The sequence below is a fragment of the Apodemus sylvaticus genome, chromosome 8, assembly GCF_947179515.1.
Source record: "Apodemus sylvaticus chromosome 8, mApoSyl1.1, whole genome shotgun sequence".
NCBI classification, from domain to species: domain Eukaryota; kingdom Metazoa; phylum Chordata; class Mammalia; order Rodentia; family Muridae; genus Apodemus; species Apodemus sylvaticus.
This window is the reverse complement of record NC_067479.1, coordinates 48225955-48252066: the sequence shown is the minus strand read 5'-3', so window position 1 is coordinate 48252066 and position 26112 is coordinate 48225955. Positions and strand designations below refer to the sequence as shown.

General features: G+C 42.0%; 1 protein-coding gene across 1 annotated transcript in view; it reads left to right on the top strand.

The window, feature by feature from the left end:
* Window positions 1–26112, top strand: part of Vwa8 (von Willebrand factor A domain containing 8) — a 335644-nt gene that overhangs the window by 213343 nt on the left and 96189 nt on the right. Inside the window, exons 26-29 of the mRNA XM_052190877.1 lie at window positions 2340–2491; window positions 17752–17860; window positions 19452–19590; window positions 22587–22786. Of these exons, the coding sequence (XP_052046837.1) occupies window positions 2340–2491; window positions 17752–17860; window positions 19452–19590; window positions 22587–22786 (600 nt within the window). The remainder of the gene's footprint in view (window positions 1–2339; window positions 2492–17751; window positions 17861–19451; window positions 19591–22586; window positions 22787–26112) is intronic.

Below are 26112 nucleotides of genomic sequence, written 5' to 3'. Positions count from 1 at the left end.
GGTATACTCCTGTGTCTCCCAGACTGTATGGACAGTTTCTAGCTGGCGTTTCCATTCTATAGTAAGTCAGCAGGCAATCTGATATGATGTGGCATAAGCTAAGTAATAAATCTAAAAGACCAACAGATGTTCTCACTTCAGCCTTTGAGTTGGCTTTGGCAAGGTTTTGTGCCTTACAAATCAGCTAAAAACTTTGATAGATTGACTCTGGGTTTGTTTTGCTTTTTGATGTGTGTGTGTGTGTGTGTGTGTGTGTGTGTGTGTGTGTGTGTGTGTGTGTGTTAGAGGGGAAAATAATTAAGCAACAAGGAAATGTTTCTATTGTTTGGCTTTTTACAACCAGCATATGGTGTCTGGGTAGGAAATATTACAAATTACATGAAGGTAGAAAGTAGAACAAAATCTAACAGACAATATACTAAAAGAAAGTTTTGTCAAGATAGGTAAGGGGTCAAGAGAATAAAATTTCTGTGATCATATACAATGTATAATCCACTTGGTAAAGAAAAAAAAACATGTAAACTCTATATAGCAAATAATGATCTACAGACAATAGCCACAGCCTGTCGACTCTGGAATTCTCTTCAGTCTCTAACCCTCCGAGAAAACCTTACTGAAAATATAGGTTGCTGGCAGGTAAAAAGGGAGAGAGATTTTTAAAGCGAGAAAAGCTTCCGTTGCAGAGGAAGAGATTCTATTACACAGCACAGTGACTGAAGAGCAGTTAATAAGAATGGAAGGTTCAGTTCAAAGCTGCTAAGAGTAGATTTTAAATGATTACATCCATTAAGATATTATTATGCAAATGGAAGATAGGTCAGTTCACATGATTTAATTATACTGCAGCATATACACATACACATAGAAATATTGCATTCTATCTTGAAGTCTGAAAAACTGATTTGGAAAATGTATTTTTATTGTATATTAGTTTTATGTATAATATGCATTTTGTTATATATATATTTTTTTATTTTATATGTGTGTGTATGTATAATAGATATATTTATATGGGAAGAAAAAGAAAAGCTCATTCTCTGTATGAGGCCTTGCTAAGTCCAGCACACCAGCTTGGATGCCAGCTCTGCAAGGAAATGCGAGCAGGCAGGAGAAGAAGCACCAGCACAGTCTAGGCAGGAGAAGAAGCACCAGCACAGTCTAGGCAGAAGAAGCACCAGCACAGTCTAGGCAGGAGAAGAAGCACCAGCACAGTCTAGGCAGGAGAAGAAGCACCAGCACAGTCTAGGCAGAAGAAGCACCAGCACAGTCTAGGCAGGAGAAGAAGCACCAGCACAGTCTAGCTGCAGGAGAGGAAGCACCAGCACAGTCTAGCTGTGGTGGCTCCTGCCTCGGCTCTGTGTTCCTGGAGCAGTGGCAGCACCTGCTCCGTTTCCTGTCCTCAAGTTCTCTTCTCCTCCTTGTGCCTCTATCCTTTTTTCCCATTTATTCATAGACTGCGAGTACTCTAGACATCTCTGTGTTGACATTCAACATTTTATGTAGCTGCTTTGTTTAACTTGGTCAATCTAGTATGCCCATTTTTCCTTTTGTAAATTACTTTTTTGTTAGAATACAGAATAATAGGTTTTATTACAAGATTTCCATGCAGGCATGGCATGGTGCCTCTCTCTGTCCACTCCTCCCCCTCTGCTCTTCCCCACCTCATATTGGTTTCCTTCTGCCAAAATTGTTCCCTCTGCTGTGTGTGTGTATGTGTGTGTGTATGTGTGTGTACATAGTTAAAACTGCCTGTGTGTGTGACAGAGAACATGATATCTATCTTTCTGTTCTTGCCCTCTGTTGTCCCCACTCTTCTCCCCCCTTTAAACTTCGCCCTCGCCACCCAGAGCCCCCCTTCCCCTCGCATGTCCTCTGTGTGCTTGTTCAGTACAGATCCACATGAGCTAGAACACAGCATGCTTGTCTCTGCTTCTAGCTCACATCACGTCTCGTGATCTCCAGCTCCATGCATTTTCCTGCGAGTGGCACATACTTATTTTCTTTATGGCTGCATAAAACCCTGATGTGCAGATCCATTCATCTGCCGGCACACGTCTAGTCTGTTTCATGTCTTGGCTGGCAGGATAGTGCAGCAGTAAACAGGTTGAAGAAGCCAATAGTGGGTCTGAGCAGGGACACACACCTGAGGTACCCAGGAGAAATGGAGGAGGTGCAGTCCTTCTTCACAAGTGTGTGTGTGTTTCCTTACTGCCTGGTTATCGGGCACAGCTAATATGTTCCTACTGAAGTTCATTAGTGCACTGTTGCTCTGTAAGTTTTATAAACCTTTATAATGCGTGCTTTATCACATAGATAATGAGGATTTTTTTTTCATACAGAAATTTCCCACTGAAGGCCTGTCCGTTGTGGTTCGGAATGTATTTGACTTTGATTCTTACAACAATGACATGAGAGAGATTTTGATGAACACTTTGCACAAATACGGGATCCCCATTGGAGCAAAACCTACCAATGTGCAGCTGGCAAAGGAGTAAGGAACCCACTGTTGACATAGCCTTGAGTGCTGTCTCTGACTCTTAGGTGCCGATAGGGCCTGATCTGCTGTAGACACACTAAGCTGACTGGGTGTGGGCAGCCCTCCAGGAGTAGTGCTCTTCAGATGCTACTGTTGCTGACGGGTCTCAGTTAAGTAGCATCATTTATAGTCCTGTAAATTAAAGATTTCAGTTTTTATGACTATCCCACGAATAGCTGTAACACACTCAAATAAAGGGAAATATTTGTTTCTTTATCAGTCTCTGTCCTTTTGTTGAACGACTGTGGGTCTCGTTATTTCATAATCCAGTGCAATTTAGTGTACAGCTGTGAAAACCACATAAAGATTAAACTGTTCATCTGTCAAGATGCTTTCTTCATGACAGATAAGCTTCTAAATATACCAGATTAATGCAGATCTAAGGGCTCTTATTCTAGCTTTATAGATGAGAGAGGTAATGAGAAAAGTCAGACTCCTAGCACATGGGCTGACAACCCACCTTTTATATGTTCAAACCAGATATGTTGTTGACCAGATGTAGTTGGCATCTTTGTCTACAAAATGTAGGTTACCATAAATTTGCATGAAGCAATCATAGTTCTTAAGGTAAATTACTAGACTTTATTCTACAGGAGGCACTATTTAGAATGAGGTTAAATTTAAGTCAGTGATTAGTCTGGCAATATATGTTTTCCTAAGACTACATATCATCATTCTTTGAAGTCCTTATAAAAACATCATAGTAGAAGCCAAGAAAAACAAGTCACTAACATACCAAGAATTTCTCAAAGAGAAACAAATATTTCCCTTCTGTGGTAAAAGCACAAGATGGTGTTGTGTGAGACATTCTGGGTGTGCTGGTTTATGTTATTGATGAGTAATTTTCTTTCAGGAATTGTGAGTGGGAGTCCATCGCTCATGTTTATGTGTTTCTATACAATACTATTTTAGTGATTGGTTAGCAAGTCCTTATGGGCATTTTGTACAATGTAATTTCTTGAGTACAACATCTTTTGTTAGAGAGTTGAGAACATGTCTTTAATATACAAGCTTCTGTTACTCTCATATCTTTCTTACAGACCCTTCTCTTTCTTTTCACTTGGCAACATGATGGTTTAATCACTGTTAACAAACTTACGTCATTAGGATTTAGCCCTGTGGAAAGTAGGTTTGTGAATTGCAGGTAATTTAGAGTGTTATTTATTGGTGTAACATATGTTACCTAAGCACATCAATTATAAGAAAATTGTTGGTAGTTTTCTTGTGGAAGGAAGGCAGAATAATGGCTTGACTTCTTGTGGTCATGTTTGGTTGTGAAGAACAGCTCTTGGTGAAGCAAGCCAAGAGCTTGCCAGGGTAAGAGACTGCCATCTCTGTGCTCATGGCGGCTTGGAGAGCAGAGGGTCGACCTTGCACTCGAGATTGGGCTAGACACGGCTGCAGAGACCTCAGAATAAGCTGAGAGCAAATGTGGAGAGAAGGTGACTTCTTCTGGGGGTAGGGGTGTTTGTATCATGTATAATTTGGAGCAGGTTTTTCATCTGTAAATTGTGGTGACTCCAGTAGCTCACAGTACTGGTGTTCTCATCCTTCCACAAAACCCACAGGTTCCACAGGACTCTTCCTGACAGGTTAGCAGCCCTACATTGGAGAAGTCAGCAAGGCTTAGGATTCAGTGATCTGTCTTATCTCAGATTGCATCCCTAGGTCTGACACAGGCACTCTAGGGTGCTGGGTTTCTCTTCAGGCATTTGAATTTGGAGCAGTTTCTTCACTAAATGGAACCCCTAATGGTGAAAATGAGAGCATTTTATTATCAAAAACATAAGAGTAAAATTTGCTTTTCAGACCAGGACACTTTTGAGAATGGAAGAGGAAGTGTTGGCAGTAACTATAAAAGGAGATGTGACATGGGACTGCTCTGGTCCCAGAGTATCTTATACTCATGCAGCTCCTCACTAGGCCCTGCTCTCTCGCAGCCTCTGCCCTCACTAGGCCCTGCTCTCTCGCAGCCTCTGCCCTCGCTAGGCCCTGCTCTCTCGCAGCCTCTGCCCTCGCTAGGCCCTGCTCTCTCGCAGCCTCTGCCCTCGCTAGGCCCTGCTCTCTCGCAGCCTCTGCCCTCGCTAGGCCCTGCTCTCTCGCAGCCTCTGCCCTCGCTAGGCCCTGCTCTCTCGCAGCCTCTGCCCTCGCTAGGCCCTGCTCTCTCGCAGCCTCTGCCCTCGCTAGGCCCTGCTCTCTCGCAGCCTCTGCCCTCGCTAGGCCCTGCTCTCTCACAGCCTCTGCCCTCACTAGGTCCTGCTCTCTCACAGCCTCTGCCCTCACTAGGTCCTGCTCTCTCGCAGCCTCTGCCCTCACTAGGCCCTGCTCTCTCGCAGCCTCTGCCCTCCTCAGAGTGGTACTGTTCCCTGTGTCTGCAAAAGCAAGCAGACTTTATAAGAAGTAACACACATTGAGTATCCTAATCTGAAAATCCAAACTTTCAAGTGTCAAAAATGACGCCACAGCTGGACATGGTGGCACTCGCCTTACTCCCAGCACTCTGTAGGAAAAGGCAGGTGGAGCTGGGTGAGTCCCAGTACAGCCGCCTCCACAAAGTGAGTTGTCGGGTAGTCAGTACGATGTAGAAAGACCCCATATCAAAAATGAAAGAAGATCCTAAAGTGGGAAAATGCTTACCCAAAGTCACATGACAAGCTAGAGTTAAACATAGATATGCTAAAATGTATAAAATTATGTCTAGCTATGTGAATAAGTTATATATAAAGAAAATTAATGAGTACTCATTCCCACATTGTGTATATATCCAAATACCCCAAAATGCAAGTCTCCAAACACTTTGGTGACAAGTTTTCACGTGAAAGCCCTGGCCTTGGCCAGTACAGCTTCTCCCCCGCTGGAAAATGACTGTGGATAGTAGCTGCACAGACTTTTGGAAGCGTTGGATCCCCATTCCTAAGGGAGAAGGGTAAAAATGGCCCAAGTACTTTAATGTCTTCTTCCCATAAATGAACCTTCTTCTTAAAACCCGTTAATTCTATTGTTACATAACTAACCATCATCCTGATTGGATGGAAGCCACCTTCACTGACTCTAGAAGAAGGTTGGCATGGCTACACTGAAGATGGGCGGGGAGATAGTTTAGCCACTGCCTCATGAAGCTCAGAAGAGAAATGCAGCAGGCACTGGAGCAAAGGGGGGTTTGTACATGGTACTGATACCCAGCCACAGTTTGCCTGTCCTTCCTCAATTCAAACCAGAGTATATATGGGACATTTAACTGTGATGTTGTCAAGCCAGGAACTTAATCCCACCTCTTGGGAAACAGCCACATCTAGATCTCTGAGTTGGAGGCCAGGATGATCTAGATCTTGAGTTCCAGGACAGCCAAGACTCTACAGTAAGAGCCTATTTGAGAAGAGAAGAAGTGCCCCACCACTGTAGTGTCCTCTGGTGAAATACCCAAGAGAAAAGTGCTCTCCCTCCTCCTCTCTTAAATAGTACAGTCTCTATTTCCAGGCCTCTCTGTGTGAGAAGAACTTTACTGTCTTGTCTAATAAAGCTTGCAGGCCTGCAAACTTATTCCCAGATCCTGGCACCAGGTCTGGACTGATGGTCAGACTTCCATGTTGTCCTTACTCCTTTCTACTAGGACCTTCTTGGGATGGCTGCAATTTCTACTACATGACATGTCAAAGAGATCATAAATACGATCAAATCAGGCACACTGGGAGAAATTACTTCCAAATAGAAGTATGCTTCATAAGTAATGTAGGTTTCATTACTTTTTGGTTCAGTGGCTAAATAACTAGTGAGAATTATCAGTGGTGTGTGCTATATGGTGCTGTACAAATCTGCATGCTTTAGTGTCATGGGCAGACATGGGGAAACTAATTGCTTTAGGTTTAAATGCTATTTTATATGTATATGATACCGTTTAATTTATGTATATATATAAATAACATATTTACATACCTGGCAGAATTAGTTCTAAACATCCAAAGAAAAACATATACACCATGTACTATAAACATGCATGTTTATAGTACTTATAACCTATGCATATAGTTACAGACTTTCTTATCATAGATTGCATGTTCATTCCTCAACTGAGCTCTTATTTTATTCCGAAGTTCCTTTTAAGAGTAAATGGTCTGCTATGATATCAGTGCTTCCAAATTAAAAGATCTATTTTAGGATAATTTATGAAATCCATCATGCTGGAGACGTATTTTAAAAGGAGAGCATTTTTTCAGCCTCCATTTTAAATGACATACACGATTTTGTACTTAACAGCAATTAAAAGGAAAGAACTTTCATTTCATACGTCTAAAATAAAATGCAGATGCTTGAGAATGCTATGAGCATTTCATTGTCACACTAATGAGATAATGATAATGGGATCACATTAGACGGTGGCAGCAGAAGCACGCTAGGTGACGAGGGCCATGTGCTCTCCAGGAAGTGTGCACTGCACCAGCCAAAACAAGTCTCACAATAAACCTGTTACACACACACACACACACACACACACACACACACACACACGGTACATAAAACTGCATTTGTCAAAAAGGAACTTGAAACAGAGACTCTTAGAAAACAGGGATAGAGCTGCTGTGTGTCTGTGTCTTTGTGTGTTCCAGCTCCAGTGACAATATAAGCAATATTGTTGGCAACTTCTGAAACAGTTATCAGAGTCTGAAATTTTTGTTGTTTAAAGAGGACCTTACAAAATGAAAGTAAAGAAATATGTGGTTCAGTTATTCTACTTGGAATCATCGTTGTCTGTGATACATACACTTGTACTATGGACGCACACAAGTGTATTTCAGGTTTCCCTGTGACATGATGGAAGCTCTTAGAATGAGACTCTGAATGATCATCTCCAACTTCTCTGTCTCCTGACTTAGAACACGAGATGAACTCGCATTGGCCGTGGTCCTTGTGAGATGAATAAACAGAGCTACCTCCAGCTCCCAGGGCTGCCTCTGCCTCTTGCCCTGCCTGTGATACACGGCTTTGAAGCCACATAAGTGGCCACTCTTTTTAGCATTTAAAATACAGTAGTATCCACCTTTCACTGGGAGAGGCTTTCTGTACTGTTTTAGGTTTAGAAAATATATATCACTTCTGTATTCTAGTTTTTAAGCATCTACTGTGTTGACACTGGAATTTTTCTTTTTTCTTTTATTTTAAAAAGTTAAGTAAAAGTCTATTTAGAAATTTCTCTTTTTTAGGACTTTTGCTTCTATTACAATAAAGCATTAGTCAAACTCCAATGCCTCCTCTGACAACAGAGTACTTTACATTCATCTGTGGCAGATGAGAGATCAAGTCAGCAGACATTCCAGTATTTCAGCACAGTAGGTTTGGAGTTGGTATGCATCAACCCAAAAATGTTAACTGGGGACACACAGAATGTCCCCAACTACTGCCCACCGCCCAGAGCCTGATCCAGGGCCTCTTGCATGCAGAGCACATGGTCTGCCACTGAGATATCCCCACCCTAACCCCATACAACACATTTAAAGCATCAAAAATTATAGTAGTTGCTATCTTTCAACTCCTGACCACATTCTCTAAGAACATTACAAATATCAGCTCCCTTATTCTACTAGATGTGCATGTGTATTGGGATTTGTTTTACACATTAAGGAACCAGGGCTTAGTTCCTTGAATAATGTAAGAAATGATATTAAAATGACTCCCATGAAGAAGTGAGGAGAGGATCCTGATCCTGGAAAGGCTTGATCTAGCATTGTAGGGGAATACCAGGACAGAGAAAAAGGAGGGAGGTGATTGGAGAATGGATGTAGAGAAGAAGGCTTATGGGACATATGGGGAGGGGGGAACTGGGAAAGAGGAAATCTTTTGGAATGTAAACAAAGAATATAGAAAATAAAAAAAAATATATATATATACATATACATACATACATACACACACATATATAACCATCCATCATGTGCACAATCAGTTGCACAAGATTCCTAATTCAAGGCGACATTGCCAGGAGTTGTATCCACAGAAATAAATTCAAAATTTCTATTGCCTGTTCTCATGGTTAAAAAAAAAAAAAAAGATATAGCTAATAAATAGCAGGATAGGGCATTAAACCATGCTCCTTCTTCTGTGAAATTTCCAAGTTATTCAAAGAAATTTCCCTAATTGCTAAGGAAAGGAGCATGTTTTAGATATTTCTTAGCCGTTTTTTTTTTCTTCTTCATATAAGATTCCTCTGTTCAGATCCCAGGCACATTTTTTTAAATAAACCTACTACTTTGTTTTGTTTTGTTTTGTTTTTGTTTTTGACCTTTTTATATGTCCAGATATTCGTCCTCTGTGAGATGTATAGCCAGCAGAGATTCCCTGGCGTCTGTGGGCCTCCTCTTCTCCAGGTTCTTTGCTTAGCTGTGTGGAAGCGTCTCAGTTTCATGAAGTCCCACCTGTTACCACGCCACGCCTTTGCGCTGTAGGATGCTGCCTGTGCCCTCTTCCAGCTCTCGCGATGCTTCAGGCTTCACACCTAGGTTGTTTATTCACTCGGGGTTAGGTTTTGTGCAAAGCAATAGATAAAGGTCCCATTTCGTCCTTCTGCATGTAGACATCCAGCTTTTCCAGCACCATTGGTTGCAGGTTTGTTGTTTTCCAGTGTTTAGTTTTGGCATTTTTGTCAAATACTAAATGGCTGCAACTACGTATACCATGTGGGGGTCTTCAGTCTTGTTCCATTTGCCTGCATGTCTGATTCTGTGCCCATATTTTTATTTCTGTGGTTATGTAGTAGTCTGAGATCTCTTTTATGAAAGTGGGTGCCCTTGCATTTGGAGCATAGATGTTCAGAATTGAGAATTCTTCTTGGTAGATTTTTCCTTTGATGAGTATGATGTGTCCTTCCTTATCTTTGATGACTTTTGGTTGAAAGTTGATTTTATCCGATATTAGAATGGCTACTCCAGCTTGTTTCCTAGGACCATTTGCTTGGAAAATTGTTTTCCAGCCCTTTTCTCTGAGGTAGTGTTTATCTTTGATACTGATGTGTGTTTCCTGTATGCAACAAAATGCTGGGTCCTGTTTATGTACCCAGTCTGTTACTCTGTGTCTTTTTATTGGGGAATTGAGTCCATTGATGTTAAGAGATATTAAAGAATAGTGATTGTTGCTTCCTGTTATTTTTGATGTTATATTTTTGTTTGCATGGTCATCTTTTTTTGGGTTTGTTGAACGAAGATTACTTTCTTGTTTTTTTCTAAGGTGTAGTTTCCCTCCTCGTATGGGCATTTTCCATCAATTATCCTTTGTAGGGCTGGATTTATGGAAAGATTGTGTAAATTTGGTTTTGTCATAGAATATCTTGGTTTCTTTACCTATGGTAATTGAGAGTTTTGCTGGGTATAGTACCCTGGGCTGGCATTTGTGTTCTCTTAGGGTCTGTATGAGATCTTCCCAGGATCTTCTAGTTTTTATAGTCTCTGGTAAAAAGTCTGGTGTAATTCTTATAGGTCTGCCTTCTCTTACTGGGAGACCAGTTCTCTCCAGGATAAATTTAGGTATAGAGAGCTATTGGTACAGGGACAACTCTGTGCTCGAAGGTATGTAGGCACTACTGGGATACCAGCTCTCCCCTGGTGGTATTTATATATGTAGTTCTGTGGTCCGGGATCAGCTCTGGTACAGACAGAAATCGGAAGCCTCTAGTCCCAGGCCGCCCCTGGGTTCCTGTGTCCTGAGGATTCCAAGAAGATTCATCTGAGCAGCAGGAGTGTTCCTACTTGCACTCACAGGCCTGTCCACACTCCTGGGAGGCTAGCTATCTCCCTGTGCTACCTGGGTATGGAGCCCTGTGGCAGAAGATCCTCTCCAGTAGCAGACAGAAACCCGAAGGTGCAGTCTGAGGTCTCAAGTGGTAATCACTCTAGCATTGGTCTTTGTTCTTAAGATTGTGTTGGCTGTGTGGAGTCTTTTGTGGTTCCATGTGAATTTTAAGATAGCTTTTTTTATTTCCTTCTAGACCCTAGAGAAGGCTGTGTAGGATCTGACTGGGTAGAGAAGTTGAACGTGACAGGTCTAAAATTTTTTTTTTTTTGAGAACTTCAAGCAATAAAATATGATCATATCTGCCCTAATTTTCTCTGTTAGCTGCCCCCCAAATCCCTCTATCATACATTCCTAACTTCATCTGTCCCTATTAGATAAGGTCTCACTATTAGCCCTGGCAAGATCACTGTGTAGACCAGGCTAGCTTCAATCCTAGCAGTCAAGAGGTAGATAGAAGCAGAACTCTCTGAGTCTTAAGATTTGCTGAGTTTCTTCTAAGCAAAGGAAACATTAGTTTTCTTTGGGGAAGATTTGCCCCTCTGAAAAGAGAAAACAAATAGGTCAAAATACCAACCATTCATTCACTCACTGAACGGACACTTTCCATGTGCTGCTGGGGTGGGGGGTGAGAGGGCTCCATGTGGGAGCCAGAGCTCCAAAGGGGAAGGGGACTCAGTGTTGCCTTAAGTAGGTCACGGCACCCAAGGAAGCAGTCAGGGACAAGTAGTGTGTGTCTCAGGCTGTCAGTGGGCTAAGGCATTAGCCCTTGGGGTGAGCCCATGAGGATTGTAAGCTGAGGCTGTTAAGTGTTATTCTGTGTGCTCGGACACATGTAGGAGGGAGAACAACTCAAGCAGAGAAATTTTATAAGTTTTAAAATTACATCTATTTCTCATAAACCTGCCGGAGAGTGTGCGTGGAGGCCGAGGACAGTTTACTAGCCGGAGTCAGTTTTCTCCTTCAACTGTGTGGATCCTGGGGTCAAAGGCAGGTCGTGGACCCTCTTGCTGTCCCTAAAGTAAAGAAAATGTGGGTGAGGTACAAGTGCTCTGTGAGTGGCAGGGTGAGGTGATGGGCGCAGGGCAGTGAGGCTGGATGGAAGAGCCAGAATTACCTGTGTGGCAGAAAAGGGCTCTTTTCATTTTCAAAAAGTGATGAACCAGACAGCAGCCAACCTGAGCGTAGGAACCTGAGCAGTGGGAGCAGCGGCAGGAATCCCTGCGGACGAAGAGGACCTAGCTATCTGTGGCCAACTGGAAAAGAGAAGACAACACTGAGAGAAGGGGTAATCAGTGGGTCCGAAGTAGACCCTTACTAATTAACTAAAGCCTGAACCCTACTCAATAAATCACCAATCAACTAAATCAGAAGCATGTGCTATTGGTGTGTTACTTTCAATGGCTTTATTCTCACGCAAGTTGTCCCTCTGTAGTTCTGTCCTGTGGGAAGTTCAAGAAGTTTCTACACTGCCAGTGACGGTGGTTGGAATTTCACTCCCAAGCATTCTTGGAGATGATTAGGAAAGGAAAGAACACAAGACTTGAAACCACTAAGATGTACTTGCTAAAGCAGATGACAGAGAAAAAAGAAGGCATTTTCTTTCTAGGGGAATTTGAAAAAAAAGATGAAGGAAAGTTTAAAATCAGCCTTCAGACCTGTAGCCTGGTAGCAACCTCCAGGAGAAAGACAGTCAGAGACCATGGCTCAAGCTGTCAGCATCTGCTTTGGCTGGAAGGCAGGACAGCTGACCTAGCACTGCAGGGTCATTCTGGAAAGCAGGAGGTGTGTTAGGAAGTGCCAGCCAAAGATAGCAGCTCCACCCAATCTTCCCATCTTGAGAATCCAGATGACAGCATTTCTGTGACCTTGGCAGGCTCTGGGTGGCAGAGGTACACTTCATAAATGAAATTAACTAAACGTAGAGTCAAGAATACAGAAGAAAATACAAAAGCACACTCACATGCATGCTGTGTTCAGCAAAACAATGTAAAGTTGACAGGGGCTTGTGAGCTGTGGGGAAGGAGATTTTAAAGTTCTTGGCAAAGGATACTACTGGGAATTTGTAGTAGTGCCCGTCACTGTTATTTTGTGTTTAAATGGACTTTCTTTCCTCTGTTAAGCATGAGACTGGCGTGTTTAAGGGTGTATGGGGGTGTGGCTTACAATATAGCCCATGCTTATCTGGAAGACTCTAGGTAATCTAGACTAGTTCAGACTCCTGCTTTAGCTTCCTAAGTGCTGAGATCACAGGCATAGCCCACCATGCTCAACCTTATGCTGAGTTTTTATTTTATTAAGTAAAAAACAAAAATAAAAGATTTCATAGATTCATTTCTAATCTATTCTCTCTAAAATTGTATTCTCTCTCTTAAATTGGAAAGTTACCGACTCTGTAAACTTTTCAGAGTTTCATATGTGTAAATTTATATGGAAACCCAAAAGAGCAAAAGGTTGATTTTTCTCTCCCCAGAATGAAATTAGAGGAGGGACTCAAAGGCAAATAATATTTGGATTGTGGCTTAAAAGGAAGGATCTCCAAGCTGATTGTGGTGGTGCATGCTGAGATCTCAATACTTGGGACACAGAGGCAGTAAGATTGAGGTGTAAGGTCATCCTCTGCTCCGTGATGAGTTCAAAACTAGCTTCATGATACCTGATCTCAAAGGAAGAGGGGGAAATGGCTCACTGAAGAGGCAGCAGCAGAATGATTAGAAATGGTCTCGAGGAGGCATTACCATGCACACGTTCAGGGAATAGCAAAAAGTAGTTCCAGGTAAGGCTGAGCTACAGGGTGGCCTGGAGCAAAAGGGGAAAGGCCGAGTGGGAAGTGTTGGTCAGGAATGGGCTGTGAAAGTGCAGTGAACTCACTGTTGGCTCTTAAGATGGTACGAGAGAGGGAGGCCAGGAAAATTGTAGACACTCTCTTTCTTCTCAAAGATGGTTGTAATTGTTGAGTTTCTGGGTTGGTGGAACTATACCCTGAAGGCTTCCATTATCCCCATAAACATTCGTAGTTCTTGTGGTAAGGAAATGTCTTAGGAATTGTTGATAATAGGTGTGCCAACAACTTCCAATTGCATAATGGCCCTAGAAAGATCCAAATCTTCATGTGTTTTCTTTCAGAGTCCAGAAATAGTATTGGCAAAGGTTCAGAGGAGGCAGAAATTTGCCAGAACATGTGCTTTAAAAGCCCAACCCCCCTCCTTGGAAGTTTTTCTGAGACAGCCCTCACGTGTCCTTTAGATGCTGTTACCTAACTTTCCTGGCCATATGTGTCGTGTTATGGCTTGTCCGTGTGTTTTTTAAAAAAGCAAATCCTGTCCTTTCTCAAACGTGCGCCAAGGACTATAATTTGACCCAAGTCATAATTTTGATATGCACCTTTCTCTTACTCAAAGCTCTTAGTCTCAGATCTTCGTCACTGCTTCCACAAGGGATTAGGAGACATCACAACACGTGTACTAAAATACATCCCTGTTTTAAAACACATAAATTCATGAATGACACTGAAAATAAAAAGCAATTCTATTTATAGGCCTTGAGTTCATGCTCCTCCCCCTTAAAAATCAAATCCAGACATCATCCAGCTAGGACATTAACACAGTTCCACAGCACAGTGACATAATCTTAAAATCATGGAAAATGTTGTTGTTGTGTCAATCAAATCAAACATAAAAACTTAAATCTGGTCAGAGTTGGGTACCACATTTCAGTAAAATGGAAAAGAAGGCCTTCTTGCTAACTTCTTATCAGGGTAACACTCCCCCAATTTCCCAACCCATTCCGTAGCCACCATTTTGTTGATTATTCCAGACCTTGTTCATACCCCAAATAGTGCTGACTGCTAACACTGAAGGGAAGAAAGTTAAGAATGGTCTCACTCTCTCTCTCTCTCTCTCTCTCTCTCTCTCTCTCTCTCTCTCTCACACACACACACACACACACACACACACACACACACGAGAGAGAGAGAGAGAGAGAGAGAGAGAGAGAGAGAGAGAGAGAGAGAGAGAGAGATAGCGGGAGCCTTCATGGGAAATAAATAGGGAGCTATGGTTTCCCAACTATTGTCAGGGTCCAGGGGCAATAAGGGAACATGATGGTGTGTGTGTGTATGTGTGTGTGTGTGTGTGTGCAACCCCAGGCCACCTGCCAATGCATCCTTCAGCATCATTGACATTGCCAATAGAAGAACACTGTGGTAGTGTGGTTCTGGGTGCAGTTTGTATGTGGTATCTAGTGGTCCATCCGTCAGATTGTGAGTTCCATGACTGTTACTTTGAATGAGTTGACAACTTCTATTTTTTTTAAAAGACTTATTTATTTGTTATATGTAAGTACACTGTAGCTGTCTTCAGATACACCAGAAGAGGGTGTCAGATCTCATTACAGATGGTTGTGAGCCACAATGTGGTTGCTGGGATTTGAACTCAGGACCTCTAGAAGAGCAGTCAGTGCTCTTAACCACTGAGCCATCTCTCCAGCCCAAGTTGACAACTTCTAAGCAGATTTATCTACATTCCTGGCATTGACTATAGAATATGAGAAAGGTTACCTTTTCTTGAATGGATGGATTTTTCTTCTTACTTGGCACTTTAATATTATTTATAAAATTATTAGTGAATACATTAGTGGTATTGTTTTTCAAGTGCTGGGTATCAAGCCAAGAATCTTGCTCATGTTAGGCAATCCTCTGCAACTGAGATGTATCCCCAGACCTGGATGCATTTCTTATGCTGGGTTATCAACAAATAGTTATTTTATTAAGCAGCTCTCTAGTTATAACTAGATCAAGACGTGAAAACTTTGACCTCAACCAAATGGGATTATTTAGAGCCTCTTTATTCTTTAAGAAAGCATGGCTATTGAACAAGGACCCCATCTGATTGATAGGTACAGATATTATCATTCTGATTTGATCAATTTCAGTCAAGAGCACCAAAGTAATACAAGCCCTATAAAGTGTACTGTCACTTCTGGCCCTGGTTTCCATGATGATCACAGACTCTTCAAGCCATTAAGACCATATAGATAAGACCTTTCTTTAGAAGTGAAAAAATTAATACTGAGATATTAGCTGGCACTCTTTAAAATTTTGCATCAGTAGTTAACAAAAAACCAGGATTGAAACCCAGATGTCTTTACATTCACCATTACTATGTCAAGAAAGAAATTAATGTATCTCCTTCCATATTTGGAGGACAGTAAACTTAGGAGAATAATTGAAGAATACAGTTTGCTCCCCAAACTAGAAGAGTGAGGAAGATCAGACTCTTGGAGATCTGCCCTGTTAATGCAAAAACACGTTTTATTACTTTATTTAAAAGAACACATCATAGTTTTCTAATTCAGCATGGCCCCAGCCACCTCCCACTCTCAATCAAGGTCATGGCCTGGGTACTTAAAATATATGTTATTTAACTTGTTCAGATTTATCTGAATATGTTTATTGCTGTGTATGAGGAGGCAGTGGCCGTAGAGGTCAGGAAGGGTATTGGATCCCCTACAGCTGAAGCTAGAGGTGACTGCAAGGCAAGGGAGGATCTAACTCTGATCCTTTGTAACAGCAGCATGTGCTCTTAACGTCTGTGTATCTCAGTTCCCTAGAAAGTATTTTAGATAATGTATTCCAATGTGTCCTTTAAAGCAAGGTATGACATAGGGTCATATGTCGTAGAAGACACTCATTATAAGGGCCCTTTCTTCCTCTCAAGTTTCAACGGGTCAAAAGGCATGCTCAGCCAGAGCATTTAGTTCTATGTCTTATGCAAAGAGTGATCAATGTTTTATAGTTCTACTAAACTTACGGAAATGCATATCAGACGATAACTTTACTGAAAACAAAATGACTCTTCAGTACAAATATGTGCTGTGTGAATGATCGCCATACTCCTTCTAAACATATTTTGATTTTTGGCTACATAGAGAACTTTGAACTCTGTCTTGTTATTGTTGTTGCTGTACCATATGATGAATAAGAAATATAGCTAAATGAAAATGACAGATCCCTGGTCCCAGTTTATAAATATTCAAGTGAAAAGGTTTGTGATTAAGAAGTAGAAGTTTTATTCTTGGGTTTGCCTGACATTTTATTCTTTATTGCTGCCATATTTGCTCTAGTATAGGAATCGCTTTACTTAAAAGTTGCTTAAGCCAGATGTTGTACTGCATGCCTGTAAGTCTAGCACTTGGGAGGCAGAGGTAGAAGGAATACCACAGTTAGGGGCAAGCCTGGATTTACATAGTGTCTTCTAGGCCAGCCAGGGCTATACATAAGATCCTGTCTCAAAGAAGAAATGAAAATTTGCTCTAGCAGGGCAGAGTGTCACATGGCTATGGTAGAGCACTTGGATGACTGAGGGAGCCATTTCAAGGCCAAGCTGATGTTCATACTTACATCCTGTCTCAAAACAAACAAAACATTGTATTTCTTTAAATAAAATAAATCAAACAGGAAGCAAATCTTTCAGAAGTCAGGGCGGTAGCTTCCTAGGTAGCAGTGAAACGTAGTCTCCGGTGGATCTGGGTCCTGGTCTTAATTAGCGATTACATGGGTATATTTAGCACTAGGTAACACATTTATGGGAATATGTCTGTATATATTTTACATATTAATCATCAAAGTACAGTCTGTGGGCTTTGTTCTCTACCACCTTCCAACAAGGGTCTAACACTAGTGTACCCCTGGTTACTGTTTAATTCAAAATGTAAAAGAACAGACTGAAAATGAAAATGAATTGCTCCAATTTCCTTTAAGTCTTCCTGTACTCTACCAGGAATCTACATGTAAAGTTACTACACATTGTATCAACTCCAGTGGAAAATGTGTTAGCCTTAAGAATAGTTGTCATTACGGTGAAATGGGACAGGGTCTTATTTTCTGAGGTCTAAAGTAGAGTGTCTTTTTCCGACTAATGTACATTCTAAACATGACGTTATAGACTGCATTCTAAGTGAATTATGGAGCCATACAAAGCATTCTTTGTATGTATGCATGCTCCTGGTGATAGGCTGCAAATGTGTTTCCTGTTGTCTGCTTTTATGCCTACTTGATACAAGCTAAAGTCATCTGAGAGGAGGGGACCTCCGTTGAGAAAATGCCTACATAAGATCAAGCTGTAGGCATGCCTGTAAGAATTGGAATTAGTAACTGATGGGGGAGGGCCCAGAACACTGTGAGTGAGGCCATCCTTTGACTGGTGATCCTGGCAGTACCCTTCCATGGCCTCTGTATCAGCTGCTGCCTTCAGGTCCCTGTCCTGTTTGACTTCCCTTCCCGACTTCCATAGATGATGAACAGTGATATGGAAGTATAAGCCAAATAAACCCTTTTCTCCCCAAGTTGCTTTGGTCCTGGTGTTTCATCAAAGCAGTAGTAACTCTAAGACACTTGATAATGAGGAAAAGTGCTTACTCTTTCAAATCCTCTTTGACAGGTTTCCTCTGCCAGAAAAGACATTCATGGGCTACTGGATAATTGGTCAGACGGGAAATGGAACACAAAAGGTCTTATGTCCAGTCGAAACGCATCACATTGACATAAAGGTTGTTATCCTTATGGTTTCCTCTTAACATTGAATCTAACAAACCTTCTGAATCTTCTGTTGGTATGGTCCATATAGTCTGAGGAATGACTTACTGGTTGGTTGGCTCTTTAACTTCTGTGCTAACTTAAAGTTCAATCTGACCTCCAAGGAATTCAATGTAGGCAGTTGCTATTGGCCAAACAGAACTTCTAAGAGCCAATCTTGTGTTTCAGGACAATCAATTGGGTATATTGCTTATTTTCCTTACAGAGTTACTCTGTGATATTTATCTTTACTTTATGTATGCTAATAAGATTAAATTGTCTTCTTTTTTCCATTTTTTACCCATATATTGTTGACATTGTCTTCCTGAGAAAAGTAAAGGGTCACTTGTCTTTAGTTATCATCAAAATCATTCTAAACATTTCAGTAGAAAGAGTTCTCTAGGCGGTTAGAAACAGAAGTTAGGGATTACACTAAAATCACAGTTCTAAAATACATATTTTTCTGTCTGCTACTATAGACAGGAGAGTCAGCAGACCTAACCTATAAATGGCCAAAAAGTATATATGGTAGATTTTGTGGTCTATAAAGAATCTGTTGTAACAACAAAATTCTGTCATTGTAATACAATAACCAGTTATGGCAGTACATAAACAAAAGGATGTTTTCTTCCACTAAAGTTATATTTAGAAAAATCCAGGAGTGAGTCCTAGTCTGTCAATGCCTTCGGGAGCACAGACTCTTCTCATTCCTCAGAGACTCTTGTCAGAGCTGTCCCTTTCTTCTGCCCCTACCCCCACCCCCGCCCGCCACCCAACCCAATGTCACCTAAGTGTGATCAGAGCACCTAAGTCACTTCCAAGGTTTTAAGACAGATACAGTTTGACTCTTCAGTCCCCTAGGTACAATCTAGATAGACTGGGACATGGACACCAATATCTAGCCCAGATATCTTGATTAATTAAGGACTGTAGGGCATAAAAGCCATTGGAAACTGAGTTATACGATAGGATTCTTTCAGAAAGTAATAGCTAGCTACCCAGAACTGATACACACAATATTATTAAGTTAGTTCCTTTGCTTATATTGAATAATGATATAACCATATATGAAACATTCTACCTTTTATAAGTAGCACTGGTGATTATCAGTCATTTGAGGGGGTTTAGTTTGTCTTAATATCACATTTTTTAAACATTTCATTTAAAAGATCCACTTTAGCCATTACATTTCAGTATAATGATTTCATGATCTTTCTTCACAAGGGAAAGATACTAGTCTCAGGTTTGTTAACTTATATATTTTTGCTGGCTTGAGCAAGTCTGGGTTTTTTTTCTGTTTGGAGGTCAAGAAATGTAGTCATAAGAAATCTTATAGTGCTTTAGACATGGTATACTTCATTAAAACAAAAGAAAGAGAAATGTAATACGTTTCACCATGAGAAAGCACTCGTAAAGGTGAGTGCATGGTATTGCAAGAGTTTTAAGTGCCATGCCAAACAATAAAGTAGAGTATGTCAAGATATTAAATAGTGAAATATTGTATTTCGAAACAGCTGTTCTAATGACTACCCAACCGCCTTCACTAAGACTGTGGCTTTGTTTTAGGGTCCAGTACTTGTAAACATGGAAAAATACCCAATAGAAAAACATGAAGCAAGATTCCTAAACTTTACTGAAGAAAGTACCTCTTGGAGGTTTCCATTGGATGAAGTTAATTTAATCTGTGACATCGCTGTATCACATGGTATGTCCATTTATTCTTTTGATCTTTTCCTCCTGCACCGATTGAAAATCAGAGGATTACAATAATCTTGAGGCATCAAGAACTCCGTGAGAGACACAGTCAGTGACTTTCCAGATAGCAATTATATATAATATGAACTAATTTCCTCTAACAACCCCACAAAATGCCATTGTAGACCCCACATAAGCATGCCGGGCTGCTGTGAAGATGTCTGTTTCTCATTACAGTCATAGCACAGAGTTAAACACACTTAGGAATGTGCTGAAAATAGACAGAAAGAAGAGAAAGATTGGATTTAAGGAGGGAGGCTGGGTTCCAACTTGCTACTTCCCATCATTAAGCCCTCCACTGTCAGGGACGCAGGTGGAGGGTAAGGAGCGGTTGGCTTCTGTACTTAGGGGCTGCTGCCACCACTGGTTCCTTTGTGCCTTAGACCCAGGGTACCTTTGTACAGATGTTCTTCAGGTGACATCAGTTACCAAAGTGGTAAGAACGAACCAGTAGAAGGCAGGGGCAGCTGCTCACTTGACTGAGATGGAATCACTGAGGGGAGTAAGTCTGGATTTTGCTTTTGTTCCTGTGGGTTCTGTGGCTGTCATTTAGTCCTCAGGTCAGCCACTTTGAATATGTGTTTGAGACTGGTGGTTGGTGGTAATGGATGGGTGCTTCTATCAGGATATGTTGCATTCACCAGTAAAGAGAGAGAAAGTTTGAGGGTCAATAGATGAAGGTTGAACTGTGATACTGTGACTCGTGGTGACCCTCCTAATGCACACCTGTCAGGGAGAGCAAACTGCCTGCATCACTTTCTAAACTTGCTCTCAGCCCCTCCGTCCTGAGCACACTGCTCCAAGTTCTCCAGCAGGCAGTCACAGTTGGCCTTGAAAAACACTCATTTGCTCTTCCTGATAAAACCCTGATAAAACCGGAGGTAACCCTTTCCTCTCAAGGGAACCACATCTGCAAACTCGTTTTTCACCTTTATCCTTATTCTTTCCTTTTTAAAAATCTATCCTGCATTTTTTTAGAGAAAACAGCCCTTTCCTGGGAGGGAAGTGGAGTTAGTTATATATCTGTGTGTTTGAGCCAAGGCTAAGACAGCACTTAATACCTGTAATATGAGAACAATTAAAAATCCTGTGGTTCGTGTTTCTGCCACTGGTCCTCCTGTGTCCCTGCTGCCCTCTCATATGCAGGAAAGTGCTCATAAAATGGTAAATTTAACTTATTTTTGTTTATAATGGATGCATTTAAAAGGCCCATAAAGTACAAATTCTACTATCCTGACTGATACTTGGAATTGCTACAGCATAGTTCATATCAGCACTTAAGTAACAGGTCAGATATGTTGGTACACATCTTTAATCCCAGCATTCAGGAGACAGAGGCAGGTGGCTCTCTGTGAATTCAAGGCCACCTTAGTCTACATAGTGAGTTCCAGAACAGTCAGAGCTACATAGTAAGATCCTATCTCAGCAACAACAACAACAATAATAATTTTTTCAGCTTCCTTCTTTCTCGTCTTCCTCTCTATCATTCTTTTCTTCCTTATCCTTTTTTTAGACAGGGTCTCACTATGTTGTCAAGGCTGACCTGTTATTTGCTATGTAGACCAGGCTGGCTCCCAACTCACAGAGATCCACCAGCCGCTGCCTACCAAAGGCGCCCCACCATGCCCAGCCGGGCGGCTGTGTTCCTCATTGATATCAGTTTAGTTATTTAAAGTTAACATGTCTTTTAGTGTACTTTTCTAGTGTATATCTATTTCTTTTAGAACTAATATTTGGGGCATATTTGTATAAATCTTTAAGTATGGCTTGCACACATATGTGATCCAGATTTTCTTGGATTGGACCAAATTTCACTCCATCTCACTGTCTCTCCTTTATCTAATTTTACATTAAGAAAATGTGATTGCTGTAAAATTAATAACTGATAGATAGGCAATGCTTAAAGCACTCATCAGACAAAAGCAGCTGGTACCTCAAGATGCTCATGTAAGAGATGATGGCCCTGTTAATTTAAGGGGGAGGGGCACTCAAACTAGCATCCTTGGCATCCTTTGCTAAAGCACAGAACATGACAGCCCACTCCAACTCCACCAACTTAGTATCTGAAGTCCTATTGGCTCTGCTGGTAATTGGAACATTGCTATGTATTTTAGAAACTAGATGTAGGCAAGAGCCTGTACTTAAGAGAGATTGCATAAGATATGAACATTAGATTAGAAGCTAAAATCTGTAGTGCTAGACTGTGAGGGGTTAGCTAAGTTCTTGCTTAGCAGGTTCATTGCCTATCTGTGGTTAAATCTTCATTACCATATCTGTGAGAGGGAGACCCACAGGGCTCAGATCTTTTTATTTATTTATTTATTTTATGTATATAATATGTATATGTATACAGCTACACTGTAGCTGCCTTTAGACACACCAGAAGAGAGCATTAGGTCCCATTACAGATGGTTGGGAGCCACCATGTGTTTGCTGAGAGCTGAACTCAGGACCTCTGGAAGAGCAGCCAGTGCTCTTAACCACTGAGCCATCTCTCCAGCCCAGGGCTCGGATTTTTTAAAAATCAAATTTCTTACTTATAGCAAGAAAATTCCATAACCTAATAACTATCTAAAAAGAGGAGAATGTAGCAGATGGAGGATGTTGACAAAGTGCTTCTGGAGGAACCATGTCCGGATAGAGCAAAGCACTGGGCCAGGGAGCTCTCTGCTCCCACACAGTGAAAGTCTGCTGACATCACGGCCGTCAGCTACCTAATGCAGCTACCTGGGTCCTTGTGGAATCCTCCGGGAGCCCTTCACTACATGGGTGCCCCTCTGTGTACACTGAGGAGGAACAGAGTTCTTCAGCCCGATAAACCTAAAACCCAGGTGTTGAGCCTCCACCCTGTGCTCGAGTGCAAGACTCGGCTGTGCTGGAACCCTCAGCCAGCCAGAAAACTGTTTGTAAACTGCACAATGAATACATTTTTCTTTTCCGTTTCAGAAAATGGAGAACATACTCTGTATGTGGCTGCGTGCAACCCCGTTTCCTTGTACTTCATGAATATGACTGGGGAAAATGGCTTCTTTGTGGACTTCTTCGACATCTTCCCAAGGATGGCCAGTGGGTCCTGGAGACCGTTTGTGACAGTAGCCCCACTGGGAAGTCCTCTCAAGGGTCAAGTTGTTCTGCATGAGGAGCAGGTAAGGCACACTGGGCACTCATGGGTACCGATGTGGGAAGAGTGAGTGCTTTAAAGGAACAGTAAGAGTGACGTCAGCTATGATTGAAAACCTGCGCTTTCAGAAAGATCCAGGGCAGGGCCCCACAAAGGCCAGAGCTCATGCTGTACCAATAACACAAATTACAAAGGTGGGCTACTGTCTTCTCACTGTAGAGACCTGAACATACTTTGCAAGTCAGAAAATAGGTCACCGGTCAGTTTTCCACCTTACCACATGGACAGTTAAGAAACTGTCAGTCTCTTTAAAGAGATGGACGGAAAACTAGTAAACCAAAATATAAATACATCTCCTCCAGTTGTGTAGAAGCAAGGCGATGTCAGAGAACGTGGGGGATAAAGTAGGTTAGGAGGGTAATGGGCCTCAGAGTGCCAGGTTATCTCCTCTGAGGAGATAACATTTTATCTGAGATCTAAATGACGTTCTTCAGAGATAACCACAGAAATCCACTGAGTGAGATGCACTGGGATCCTTCTGTGTCAGCAATGCTCAGCTTCTGTTCGTCATGTTTATAGATTAGTAAATTCAGACCTCACTGATGAGAAGTGCAGTGTCCAGCTAGCGTCAGGCTGGAAGTAATTCCAGAGGCCACAGAGCCGAGGACGGGCTGGGCTTCACTCAGTGCAGTTCTAAAGGGCCGAGCAGTCTGCGCTATAGCCATGAGCGTGCTCTGGCTTTGTGTGCCTGTTTTCTACCCAACATCTACCAGGTATTGCACGAGGCATCGTATTTATTGTACAGTTCCTGTGCCTGCTGCTGGGAATACTGCGAGAAAGCACAACGGTGGCTCAGGTGTTAGGAGCACTTACCGCTCCTGCAGAGGACGGGTTCTCCGACACCACCACTCACTGTCACCTGTAACTCTTGTTCCTCGAGAACCAGTATCCTCTCTGACCTCTACAGACTATGACATGAACATTATACACATAAACTTGTGCAAGTACACACATGCATACCCATAAAAGCAATACATAAGTAAATAAATCAGCTCTTTAAAAGAGATAGCAGTTATTTTTATTCTCAGTTTATAATCTGGTCCAGGATAGACAATAAGAGAAATAAACCACTAGTGCAGGTGTCTAGCTAGCATCAAATTCTGCCTTGGCCTAGAGTTTGAGGCACGAGAGAGTGGATGCAACTTAAAATACAGCCGTCAGGACGGCCTGAGTGGCTGATGGCAGTGAACGGGAACGGAAACTCGGGAGGACAAAGAGCGTAGGGTAAGGAAGGGACTGGTAAGTTCTGAGCCCCAGAGACTGGTACAGGCCCTCCTCCTTTTTAAAGGAGTGAGAAAAGGTGAAGTAGCGTAGTTATTCAGCAAGCAGTAGAGGTAAGGTGGAGGAGGTGATGGGCAGCAGATGGCTCAGAGCCTTATAGGCACTGGAAGGTTCCAGGTCCTGAGAGTAAGAGGGGAGCATGCTCTGTCAGGTCAGAAAGGGATTTCTTCCGTTACTCTGTTATCAGTGAGTAGTAATGAGGCAGAATAAAGGGCCAGTTAGGACCTCACAGTGAGCCCTGCAAGAAATATTGGTGGATTGGAGGAGGGTGATGGCCCCTAGATGCATTTGACAGCAAAGCTGGCATGACTTCCTGACAGAACAGGTGTGTGAGTGGCTTCCAGGACAGCCCCAGAGCATCTCAGTGAGACCCTGCCTCAGACAGACACAGACAAGCATTAAGACCTGAGTTCCGTTCCACATCCCACATACGAGCTTCCCAACCAGAAGAATCCAGCAGAGGAAGCACCTGTCAGGGTGGATTTAAATCTAACAAGCTAATCAAATTTGGATGAGACTCAGAATTGGAAGTATTTATTCAAACAGTTCCCCCAGATTTTCAGCTTGTCACATTAACAGAAATTTACACATACAAATTCTGTAAGACTATTAGTTTTTAGATGCTCAGCTCATGTTTTATTTCTCAAAAGACCCAGTTGTTTGGCAGCAGTGTAGACTAATTTTTGGTTCAATGACTTTTCATCAAGGAAATTGGGTTTCCAATGTCAGCTGTCCTTGACCTCCACAGCCTCTGCCTTGCCTCTAGGCCTTCTCTGGCCCTGCCTGACTTCTGCATCCTAAGGCTTTGGTGTTTCCTCAGGCTGCCCTCCTCCCTCCTCACAGAATTATTCCAGTTGACAGTTTTATAAAAACGGTGCAGTCAGGATGGGCTGGTGGTGGTGCACACCTTTAATCCCAGCACTGGAGAGGTAGAGGCAGGTGGATCTCTTATTCTGAGGCCAGCCTGATCTGCAGAGCAAGTTCCAAGACAACTAATGATACACAGAGAAACCCTTGGGGGGCGGGGGAGAATGGGAGGGGGAGTCGGGGATGGAGCCATTTAACTAGTGGTATAAACATGCGGGCTGCCCGCAAATCCTTCTTCCTGATTCTGGTAAAACTGAAAAGAGAGCTGAAAGGGACACAGTGTAGCCACAAATAAATCTGTCCCTTATCATTTTAAAATAAAGTTTTGCTGTAGATGCATCCTGGTTAGTTGGAAAGTTGTTCAAAAATTCCTTGCTAAAATAAAATCTTAAGTGAGGACAGGAAAACTAAAAATAACGGCCTTGCCCTGCCCCTGTTCCCGAGGGCTTCTTCAGTACATCTGCTCAGCCCTTAGTGTTTCAGACTTGGGCATGGAGGTCATCCAGAGGTTACTCTTCTCCCAGTCAGATACAAACACAAGAAAATGGCTCAGTTGCTCCTCCACCCTGCCCCCACCTCAAGCAGTGCCAAAGCCACAGTTTCTTGTACTCATGTGTGACGTGAGATTCTATTTTTAAGCACAGGCAGAATATATCATTAGTCATTTACAGAAGGAACCCATTAACATCTGAAAGGATGGAGCCACAGAGCTCCTTCAGGCTGCCAAGTGTGGTGGAAGCCACTCTCAGCCCACCAGGCAGTGCACTCAGGCTGTGGACACATGCGCGAGGAAATACAAGAGTGTGTGTGTGTGTGTGTGTGTGTGTGTGTGTGTGTGTGTGATTTAGCAGATGATGCTCGAGTCACGTATGCCTAGTTGGGCCCAGTTAGGAAGATACAAGTAGAAAAGGAAGGAAAATGGAAATTACACTGAAGTCTCTGTTTAATCATCTGCTCGATCTTGATTTTTAAGGGCGAAAACTTTATTTTAGAATTTCCTTTAATCACAGATTGAATAAGAGCTAAGGATTTATTTCAGAGTTGTATGTATCTATCATGCAAGAAACATTTTCTCTATTAAAAGCTGCATAAAAAGAATTTAACCTAGGACAGGGACCTTGTAGATTTTTTAACTTGCTTTTA